We start from the raw sequence: 12707 nt of genomic DNA, 5'->3' as shown, positions 1-12707 counted from the left end.
TTCCAAACACAATCACGACAATAACATAGGAACACTCGAGAAAACAGCTTCAACAACAGCCATGGTGGAGAGCGTGTCAAACACGCCTACACAGTATGACAGAAAAAGTAATACTGTGTGGAGGGTGGGTCTCACACCCTGGACAAGCTACCGTCAAAATTAAAACCCTTGTTACTAAGCTCCACCTGTCGACCAAGGCATCCATATAAAAGTCCAGGGTTTGTATCCCTATAAGAACCACTGAGGGTTCCTGTTCAGACTTGTACAAACATAAATGTATGTATATATATTCAGCCTTATACATACATACATACATACATACATAATACCAACATTTTTATCTAAATTACCAAATACAAGTACCAATGCTATACAGGAAGAAACAAACCCAATTAGCAAGGACCTAAAAAAGAAAACATGATATAAACACAGTGAAAATCACCCTGGACCTAATTTCCATCCGTAAATGAAGTTCCGTAGAGACAAGACTGCCAAAGGCAAACTACGTGCCAAAGTTATAGCGCATCGCATCCCTTCCGATTCGCATAACCAGCGACCATTCTTTGATTATGCAGAAAGTTCATCCTCTCTCTCTCTCTCTCTCTCTCTCTCTCTCTCTCTCTCTCTCTCTCTCTCTCTCTCTCTCTGTGTTTTCTTTACTGTAAATTAGTTATCTCGGGTTATTAGCATCCCTAAATATCTCTCTTGCAAGACTGTATTCGCAAAGGTTTAAACCTAGGAATTCCTTATGTTCTTGTTACTGCGTGTGTGTGTTGCATTCCAATATTTTCAATTTTACGCGAATAACTTGTACATATTTAAACTCTAATGAATATAAGCAACACTTTACTATAACATACATAAAGACATTTGTTAGTATACATAGAAGAGGCGAGTTAAAAAAAGAAAAAATACAAATGAAGGAAATTCGTTCTCTCACAAAGAAGACTGCTTGAGTCTACTCTCAAAAATACAGAGGAAACAATGTAACTAATTTGCTTTCATAAGCAATTTTATCTTTCACATATTAAGTAATCTACAGCTAGCTATGATTTTCAAAATGAAAATTCCTAAAAGGAATAGCATAACCAAATTATGCGTATTAAGTAGCATTTCAATCCTCATCATGAGTTAATGTACACTGCCCTGTATAAGTGAATGGCAACTTACTGCTGCTATTTATTTGTTACTTATTCACTGACCTTTAATACTACCGACCTATGATGCTGGTGTGTCAGTTTCACATATACTATAAGATAAAACATTGCATCAAAAATATCATAAACACTGCCATGAAACTTGCTTCAAAAGAATATCTGGACAATGATAATAATAATAATAATAATAATAATAATAATAATAATAATAATAATAATAATAATAATAAGACTATGATATATGGTACATGCATTCAGAACAAGACCATTTTACTTAAGATTCAAATTCTCGTTCTTTTGTCTCTCTACTTCCGTAATCAATAAAGCGGGCTCTTAAGGTATCTTAGCACGCGCCGATACACCAAACTTCGCACTCATTAGTTTCCCGTAATGGAAGAAATTCTTCTGGTGCAATCGGACGTTATTGCCCAAGCAACAGCAACAACAACAACAACAACAACAACATGCTGTTTGCATCGTGCTCCATTAATTCTCTTAAAAGAAGCGCTTTATGCTTTGAAGGTGGATCTATTTTTTGTTTCAAGCAGAAGCTGCTCGCCGTTCTGACTCTCACGTCATTCACGCGGAAGAGAAGAAGAAAAAAATCCCATTTGCAAATTGCATTCCTCTTCCCGATCCACGAGTGAATAAACCCTCATAGTTTTTGCAAGACGTTTTGCTGCTTAGCTCCTGAGATTTAGTCAGTTCAGCTTTCGTGTGAGATTAGATTTTATAGAATATAGAGTTTAGGCCAAAGGCCAAGCAATGGGACCTATGAGGTCATTCAGCCCTGAAAGGGAAATTGACAGTAAGAAGATTTGAAAGGTGTAACAGGAGGAAAACCTTTCAGTTGCACTATGAAACAACTGTTACAGAGGGTGGGAGGTCAGCTGGAAGAAAGAATATGAACGGAGGTTCAGTAAAAGGAATGAAAGGGGTTGCAGCTAGGGGCCGAAGGGACGCTGCAAAGACCCTTAAATAATACCTACAGTGCACCACGTAAGGTGCACTGACGGCTCTACCCCCTTACGGGGTTCGCGCGTTTAAAAACGATGATAATAACTCCAAGAAATGCTTACATTTGTGATATAACCACTACCTCTACTTCTACCACTAATAATAACCCATTTCTGACATTAAGCCTAGTTAATGGCCAGAGATCAGTACTAATGAAGGAAGACCTTGTATTGGCAACTGTATCTACGAAAATAAAAACCTGAGAGTTTAATCACACAATAAGCAGACTGCAGGCTTGCTCTTCATAATAATCATTAATCTTCATGTCTACTGTATTACGGAATAAATAGAAAATGAAAATAATTTACCTTGAATGTTTTGACAAAAACAGAACATCCTTATGTGGAGGTAAAGTGAAAAACCGAGCGAATATACGATGAAATGACATGGAGTTTTCACAAACTGACCATGACTCCTACGGATGTGGGAGGGAGTGGCTCCCGAGAACAAGAAAACCGCCACGAGAACATTCTCTGTGATATCACCCGTGCAGAAAAATATCATAGCATCAGTCCTTAAACAAAAGTCCCATCAACGTTGACATAACCATCCTATACACATACACACCGCCCCTCACCATTACCTTGCCCGCGCCCTTGCACTCCGTGGGTGCCAAGGCCCTTCCATAGCAGCATCTCTTCCTTTCCAATCATTTCACCATACTATTATTTTCCACTATCTTCACCGTGATCATGCCACTACAAAACCCAGTGATTCACCTTAACATCATTTATATATTACTTACCTTGTGCTTCTTACCGTTTCGGTCTTTTTAACTCAACAAACACCATGCAAGCAATTAATTCAAATAGCTTCCGAACTTTTTTTTTTAAATTAACAACCATATTGTTGTCTCGACACATGCATTCCACTGAGTGTAGAGTAATTCTAATAGATTTTAGTGCTGCTTTCGATTCAGAATCTTGGAGTGGGTGGATATGCTTTAAGATTACTTCAAGATTTCCTTACAGGCAGCAGCGAGTTGCTGTGGACGGGATCTTTAAAGAACCAAGACCTATTGTGTCTGGAGTTCCGCAAGGCAGTGTTCTTGGTTCACTGTTATTTTTAGTGTATACAAGTGATGTGGTTGTTGGCCTAGAAAACAAGATTGTTCAGTATGCCGATCATGCAACACTTGTGAGTGTAGTAAAGTCACCACTTACGAGAAATGAAGCTGCCCTCAGCCTCAATCGGGACATGAACCGGATCATGGAATGGTGTAGTCGGTGGGGTATGAGGCTGAACTCCAGTAAAACGAAAACACTATTAATTAGCAGATCTTGTAAAGATTTCCCACCCCATCCTCCTCTTTAGGTGGATGGAACTTTATTGAATGAGTCTGAAGCTTTAACTATTCTAGGTGTAACTTTTGACTCACATCTAACTTTTGAGAAATATCTAATGAAAGTTTCAGCAAATGCCGCAAGAAAGTTAGGTATTGTTCGTAAGGCCTCATATATTTATAACAGTGATAAAATCAATGCAACCTGTTTTAGGTCATTTGTAATTCCTTTACTGGAATACTGTTCTCCGGTGTGGATGTCTGCTTCTGCCAAAGATTTATCTCTTTTAGGTAGTGGTTCGTGGTGGTAGGTTTCTGTTTCCTAACACAGTAGTAGCAGTTATGACGGACAGTCGACAGATGGTCTCTTGTTTGTCAGTTTTTCAGAAGTTGTATTTCAACAGCGATCTTTCACATTCACAGCTGATCCCTGATCCCTTTTATCTGCCGAAAGCAACCAGACTCGCTGAACAGCAGCACCAACATGCATTAAATTTGCCTCACTGTCGAACTTCTCAGTTCCTCACACCGTTGGACTTTGGAACAGCCTCCAGAGGATGTCTTGCAATTGGAACTTCAGAAGTTCAAGCGAAAATGCGATGCATTACTACCCTAATACTATTCTTCCTGCATTTTAATACATTTTTATCTATTTATCTATTTATTAATTAATGTTTTTCTTTTTTAATAAGTGGGATCTCTACTTTCTGTATGTCCCTTTACTTCCACTTACTTCTTCCTAATGAACACCATATTCTTTGGAAGCTTGAATTTCAAGTCAATGGGCCCTGTGGGCTTGTTCCATATGAATAGGTTTCACCTACTGAGTAATATATAATAATAATAATAATAATAATAATAATAATAATAATAATAATAATAATAATAATAATATTAAACTTCAAACTGACAGAAAGATATAACAAATCATAATCTGAAATCCATTTTTACGCCATACTTGTCGTCTTCCTCGTGGATAATCAAATACAAGTTTTGCAATCATAATTACACTCTGCAACCGAGCGTCCTCAAAATCCTCAACAATAAAATACTACAGTAAAATAAAATTATCTGAACTGGCAAACTCCTCACACAACCGTTTGGTAATAAACACTTGATCCGCACACTCTCTTCCTTGTGTAAGACCCCATAAATCTTCCCCATTTAATCTTTCAGTTATGGCTTTCTTTACACGAAACCAACCCAGAAAGTTTGACAAATTTAATTACCAACTGTCAGGTTATGCACCTTATAACGATTAAAATATTACACTCAGCTGTAGTTCCCCTCTGTCTTCATAAGACACTTCCATTCTGCAGTAATTAAAAGTCTGTCAACAAAGAAATATACATAAATATCAGTCTTGAACGGGTGTCAAAATGTTATGATAAAAGACTACATCCTTAATCTGCAAATAATAAAATGGATTCTGGTGTCTTGTAATTTAAAGGAGGAAGGCAGATAGAAAAATGGAAAATACTGAACACAAACTAATAAATTATAAAGATGCTTTAATTTTCAATAACAATCTTCCCGACCCAAGCCCTCGAAGATTCCATACTAAGATATTTGTTATTAAAAATTAAAGCAACTTTATAATTTATTAGTTTGTGTTCAGTATTTTCCATTTTTCTATCTGCCTTCCTCCTTTAAATTACAAGACACCAGAATCCATATATATATCTATATATATACAGTATATGTGTATATATATATATATATATATATATATATATATATATATATATATATATATATATATGCATATGCATGTAAATATATATTATATATAAAATTATACTTTTATCATTTTAAAGGCAAAAATAACCCACTAATATCTGAACTTACTTTAACACAGAGAGTAACTTATAATGGTTGGAAGTAGGGTAACAATGACCATGACCACAGAGCAATCTAATCATGTCATCTTGACATACACAAACACACCACACACACATAAAACCTACTAAACCCTTCTCTTAACCAATTATATAGGTATTTATAATACCTACAATGAGACATCACATGAATGACTGAACACAAATGAAGAAACCTGCTACAGGTTCGAACCCAAACATTATGTGTCAGAACGTGGTTATTCTCAACAACTCGACTGTGAAGAACGATGTACAACTCGACTGTGAAGAACGATGTACAACTCGACTGTGAAGAACGATGTAAGTCAAATCCCACTCGTAAGTACATATACATTTTATCAGAGCTCTGGAATAGACCTTTTTTCCTGCTACGATGAGGTGAATGGGTCTATTCCAGCTCTAGAAATATGAATCTGCATTTTGACACATATACATATGTATGCATGAGCATGAATAAACCTACATCCTTCATCGTGGTCGGTAGTGAGGGGTAACCTCACTATGACATGTCGTATATTGGATCGAATGCTACGACGGACGTCAAAGTTTACTTTTACCAAAACAAGAGCTACAAATTCAGTAGCAATGTTTGGATTTACCTTTTGTACTTACTAATGTTATTTGTTAAACTTTAAAGGAATTAATTTTATACTTCAATTTGATGGCTTTGTAGTCCCGTGCTTATCTAAAAAGCGAGAGGAAACTGAGAGTATTTATGGATAATATCAATATATATATATATATATATATATATATATATATATATATATATATATGTGTGTGTGTGTGTGTGTGTGTGTGTGTGTGTGTGTGCGTGTGAAATTCAAGGGACCACAAAAAACTTAAAATACGAACATCTCATAATTTAACCTTGATCACTGGCGAATGTGAACAGTAGGTTGATGACATGAATATTAATACAAAATACATAGGGAATAACAGCTTCCATGCATGGGATCAAGAACACGAATTCTAATCCGTCCAAAGTAGTTAATATTCCATTTAAATACTTTAATCACCAATCGTTATTTATATTCATGTACATAAATACAAATATACTTGCTTACATACATGAATACATAAGTACATACACATATAAATATATATTATATATATATATGTATATATCTATCTATCTGCATATATATTCCGATTCATCTTCATATCTGTAAATGACCACTGTCTCGCTGTACTCGATGTGGCCACAAGTATCTCCCTCAGTACCCTTACAGAATATGTTATATCTGAAGTTCAGTTCTCTCAATCTCCTCTTCATTTACTGCAAAACCTACTCTAAAGCCTCTGACGGACCGTAATCATTAACTCAATTCCACCCATTTTCCATCTAAAATTCGATTCTCAATTTGAAAATTCTGTCTCCTGAAATTAACTTGGATTTGAATAAGTTCTTACTACGATAACGATCCAGACAGTTGTAACTACAAAAATAGTTTTTAACTGACTTTACTGTTATCTTTGTCTGTTTTACAAAATTTAAAACAACAGACTGTCGATAAAAAATTCTTTTTGGAATAACGAGGAAATATTGTCACTGAAGAAAGATTTGTGGTCACCAATCTGCTTGATCTAACACAATTAGGTTTAATATTTCGATCCATATTATCATTCATAATTTGGGTCTAATATTTTGATCTATAAACATCTGAGCTCTGGGTTTAATACTTTAATGTATATACATACGAGGTTTGGCTTTCTATTTGAAAATGTGAAACAGCAAAAGATTATATCTCGTAGTTATGAGCTGTAAAATAAACATTTTGACTCTCCCATAATGTACAATACGCATTTCACCTTTACTTTTGACGCATTTCCGCGTTTCCTGAATATCAAGGTATCTCCATTCCGGTGTTTGCCTGTACACATCTATTTATAAATAAATCCAACATAAGGAGTAGTGCCGTCCGTGCACAAACAGTGCACTGTAGATAAGGTTCCTTGCAGCGTCCCTTCGGTCCCTAGCTACAACCTACTTCATTCTTTTTACTGTGTCTCCGTTCATTTTCTTTCTCTTCCATCTTATGTTTCACGCTCTCCTAACAATTGTTTAATAGTGCAGCTGCGGGGTTTTCCTCTTGTTACACCTTGTAAACCTTTTTACACTCAATTTCCTTTTCTGCGATGAGTGACCTCATAGGTCCCCCACCGCTTGGCCTTTGGCCTAAATTTTATGTTCCATTTCCATTTCCACCGTAAATAAATCCAAAGAACTAGGCTATTTTTCTTCCCTTCTGCTGCACCACTTCCACGCATAATGGCTCTAAAATTTAATACTTAATACATTACTTATGCAAATACACTACAGAGTACACAGCTGCAAACCTAATGACCCCAGAAATATAAGTTCGAAAATGAAAGACATGAGAGAAGAGGCACAGAAATTTCTCTTACTATGAAAACTACCTTCCATGGTTCTTTTGCGGTGAAGGAATAGGAAGAATTGGACTTCGTAGGGGTGCAACAACTAGAACACAGATCCAGCGCTGAAGTTACTGGTGACAACGCATTGCAACTTTGGCTTCGTTGGACTATAGGCAAATCTGCAGATGTCGAGTTGTTTTTTTTTTTTTTTTTTGGGGGGGGAGTGACACGGATGTGGATGGTGAAAGACTGCAGTGGAGGGAAACTTTTTTTATTACTATACTTCACTATCGAAATTTTAGTGGTTACTGATACCGGATATACACAACTAGACGAAATTAAATTATCGTTACTAAAAATCTTTTTGATTAAATTTTCTTAAAACTTATGCTCAAACAATCCCCTCACCAGGGACACCGTGGCTAAGAAGGTCGGGGTATGTTAGCTAAGGGTGGTAAAGGTATTTACTGAGATGGGTGGAAACCAACAGCGAGGTGGGGAGGGGGTTTAGAAGGGAGTTGGTGGATACTCGACGCTTACACAGCTTAGGGCTAAGGAGATTTGGGGGCTCAGGAGAGAAGAGCCTCTGGAACGAACGGGAGACACGGACACACTTGGCAGAGTTCACATACACTGATTGAGAAGGTGGGGGTGGGGTGGGGTTGGGGTGGGGGAGCTCAAAAGGCGTGCGTGAATATTCCAGCAATATCGGTGGTTGAGGGCGAGGAAAAGTATTTCTTGAAAAATTGAAGATGCGTATGATGAAAGCAATACTATATTATTACACGGAAATAATAATAATAATAATAATAATAATAATAATAATAATAATAATAAGAAGAAGAAGAAGAAGAAGAAGAAGAAGAAGAAGAAGAAAAGAAGAAGAAGAAGAAGAAGAAAAAAAAGGAAGGTTTAATGTGTCAATCTTTCAACATAACTTTATCAACTCAGGAGCAAACCTTCTCAAATTCTGTGAATGTTTCAAAAAGAGAGAGACCTTTCGCGAAAGCTATTTTGTCGCGATCTGAAAAAGACTGAATCTTCTAAAGAAGAGATTCTCGTGTTCTCAAGCATACTATTCTTTTTCTGAATAACGATATTATGGTCAAATTTTGCATCCTTACTATGATCATTTTCATTACCATAATTACCTGGCAAGTTTCCTTGTCATTATACTTAGATATTTTCAGCCTCAAAATACTCCTGAGCATAAGAAAGTGAAATCATCCCTAAGGGAAATTCTGACGTTATATTTTCGTCCAAGACGATAAAAATCTGTCCGATGTCGTAAAACTAAAGACAGGAAAAAGATTTAGAGTCATTTATTTCTCACTATCTTACCCTCACTTCAATAATGTAACAAGACAAAGAGCCACTGATGCAAGTATTGACTGGCTTTAAATATTTACGGACGCTAGAACAGCGCAATTTATCGTTTTATTTCAGACGCTCGCAGTGTTACAAAAACTTGAATATTACCAATAAATTTATTTAATTTGAATGTTGCAACAAAAAGAATGGCACAGAATGCATTTGATAAACGACTTCTTATTGATGTCCATATTAGTTGAAAGAAATATGTGACATGATTTCCAGTTTGTTATGAAATTAGGGAAAGATCATTTTCTTTTTATATACCTTATCCACTGGCGCCTCCCACCAAAATCCCAAAAGGTCGGCCGAAAGTTTTAGTGCTAGTCACAGGAGCTTCATGTGCCAAGAGCTATTTGCCAACGGCTTCTGGCACAACCAACTTGGTGGGCATACCCAACTTCAGTGGTCGAGAGACCAGAGGGGTAGGGATGGCCTATATTCGAGGTTTTCCATCCAGGAAATATCATCCGGGATGGATAGTTGGTAACACTATACCAAGCTGCAGGCTCTATTGGTGGTTTACAGGATTATGTGATGAAAGTTTCATTGCTCACTGCATGACAGGCTTCGTGTTATGAGTATTTTCGGTGTTGTGTACTTATCATGACTTGGCTTTATCTCTTCATGTTGGTTTTTTAAACGTTACATATTTTTTTTACAGGAAGTGGTAACCCTTCCAGTCTTCTGAAATTCCTTTTTCACCCATATATATATATATATATATATATATATATATATATATATATATATATATATATATATATATATATATATATATATATATATATATATATATATATATATATATATATATATATATATATATATATATATATATATATATATAAATTTATATATATATACACATATATACGGCCTGCACACTATCTAAAAGATTACCAACTTGAAAGGACAATTCTCTAGACACAAGCGAGAGTTCTAACCTTACAAAAATTTCCTGGAATGGGATATCAAAATTCAGATTCTGGTAAAGAAAAAAAAATAAAAAGGGAATAAAATTCAACCAGGAAATTTAATACCTTTTAGTTTTCTGTAAAAGAAAACTATTGTGCCGCCTTTGACTGTCCGTTTGCACTTTTTTCTGTCCGATCTCAGATCTTAAAAACTACTGAGATTAGAGGGCTGCAAATTGGTGTGTTGATCATTCACCCTCCAATCATCAAACACACTAAATTTCAGCCCTCTAGCCTGGCAACGATATAGGGCAGGCCACCACCGGGCCGTGATTAAGTTTTATGGACCGCGGCTCATACAGCATCATACCGAGACCACCTCAAGATAGATCTATTTTCGGTGGCTTTGATTATACGCTATACAGAAAACTCGATTGCGACGAAGAAACTTAGGCGCATTTTTTAATTGTTTTTATGTCCTGATTCGTTAAAAGTAGAAAGCTTATGCAGTCTGTTGCAGTTCCATAAAAACGTTTAAGTACTCACTTGAATACGATAAGCGCTTTTTATACTACATATCAAGAAATTTTTCACGGAGTAAGCTATTAAAATTGAGGAAAATTGAGGCAAAAGGACATTCAGAACGAACGCTGTAAAACACAGAAACTACAGAGTCAACACTTACCAAATATCTAGATGCAAGATGTCGTAGTTGATGTCGTCGATGTCTCTGCAACGGAAATAAGTACATCAAATCCAAAAAAGTTCTCAATTTCATGACCACAAAGAAAAGACAGACAATCCGAGACAAACAAATTCAAGATTTACAATGTATGCCATCTTACTCACTTTTCAAAGAATGTTTACTTTTCAAAGAATAGTTTTCTGGCATTTGTTTACCTAAAATACTGATAACCTTTTCATACAGGTTTATATCATGAACAAATATCAAAGTTCCTCTACAAATGAATCAGATTACGGTAACATTTCATCTTCTACCCTAAATTTCACATCAAGGGCAATGCAATAAACGTACTTTAATTCATTATATTTGTCGTTTTCAAGACTTTCCTGGAATGGCATGATGTCGACACAATATCTTTCCTGTAATTACCAAACTTCGACTGTTTTGAAAAATGAAGCTTGAAAAAGTCGTCACTTTTACTTGCTAAGCAATATCATCATCTAACTGATTTCATAAGTTCATCATTATGCATAATAATGCTCACGGAGCGGAATGGAAACATTATGGAAAATTAAATAAAGCTTTGTCTAATTAACAAAATATACCTTTAGATGCAAAAGAACGGCTGCACCCAGGGTATAGTACATCGATATTAAATGATATACATGGCTTAATATTCATAAATAGAATGTTGTTACCTTACCAATGTACAAGTGACAAAAAATTCATAATCAGCCAAATTGCCAGTCAGCCATCATGGTGGAGATGGGTTAACATCGATTCTAAGTACAGAACATGAATTCAACAGGAATATGTACCAGCAGAGTCGATATCAATTTGTATCTTTCTTGATAGACAGATGGTCAAAGTCGATCATCTGTCACTGTATCTAAAGCTATTTCAGTCTATTTGATTCCCAGATCTTATTTGATTTGACTTACCTAGTTTTTTTGCTATATCCCAACTCGAGAGCACCTGTGCTGGATAGCATTGTCCCTAAACATTTGAAACATTAACCTTATTACTACTTTCTCCAATTAATGTTATTTGATCTCCTTGCGCATACTGTGTACCGTTTACTTCTGCTTTTCTTTCATTTATTTTGAGTCCCATCACTCTATATATTTTACACATTCTCTTCTATTATTCTTGTGATGTTTTCTAATAATAATAGCATTAAATATTCTAATAAAAACAGCATCATCTAACAAAACTTGTTTTATTCACATAATCATAACAGCCTATTCATCCAAAGGCTCTCTCAAGGACAAAGAGCAAAAGTGAAATAAAATCCCCGTACAGCACTCCACTAATTAGTACACAATCACTTGACAGGAACCCATCATCATTAGCTGCGCTTCTATTTCGTTCATGAAAATTTCAGTTAGCTTACTGTATATATTTAAAAAAAAATCCCATAATGACACAAGACCTTCTATAATACTGGTCTGTGGATGCTGTTAAATGCCTTCTCTTGATCAGCAGAAGCAATAAGAAAGGGACTTTACATACTGCTTCACAATACGTCTTTACATTAGTATTTGATGTGTGCAACTCTTGCCTTTTTCAAAACCAAGTTTGATCATCTCTAAGTTTTTATCTATTTCTTGCCCTAGCCTGTTAAGAATAAGCATACAGAATGCCTCTCTACTCAGCACTTTCAGTTTGGTTACCTCTCTTTGGTATCTTAGCTGTGACTTCCATCTCCCAATCATCAGGATTTGTTTCCTTATTCCATATTCTGCAAAACGGTAGAGTTATTTTATTTTTCAGTTAAAATCACCTCTGTAATGATTCCGTCTCCTAAGTTTCTTAATTATTGATTCCACTTCAAAAACTGTAAATTCATGCACAAGCATCAGTCTTTGTCAGCTTCTAGTATATCGGTTAAATTATCCTCATGTCTTGGCCTCACAACAATAATCCCGCTCAGTAGTGATATTCTTCTTCTCATGTTATTAATGCCCCATCCTTCCTTTTGACAGTATTTTCCTATGTTTCTTTTCACCCTTGGATGTTTCA

The 12707-nt window shown here is 35.7% G+C and overlaps 1 protein-coding gene across 1 annotated transcript in view; it reads right to left on the bottom strand.

Moving 5' to 3' along the window:
• Positions 1-12707, bottom strand: part of LOC136837582 (BAI1-associated protein 3-like) — a 571736-nt gene that overhangs the window by 248728 nt on the left and 310301 nt on the right. Inside the window, exon 9 of the mRNA XM_067102461.1 lies at positions 10686-10730. Coding sequence (XP_066958562.1) covers positions 10686-10730 — 45 coding nt within the window. The remainder of the gene's footprint in view (positions 1-10685; positions 10731-12707) is intronic.

Source organism: Macrobrachium rosenbergii, chromosome 4 (assembly GCF_040412425.1).
Source record: "Macrobrachium rosenbergii isolate ZJJX-2024 chromosome 4, ASM4041242v1, whole genome shotgun sequence".
Classification (NCBI taxonomy): Eukaryota; Metazoa; Arthropoda; class Malacostraca; order Decapoda; family Palaemonidae; genus Macrobrachium; species Macrobrachium rosenbergii.
The sequence above is the reverse complement of the archived record's forward strand: the minus strand, read 5'-3'. Positions and strand labels throughout refer to the sequence as shown.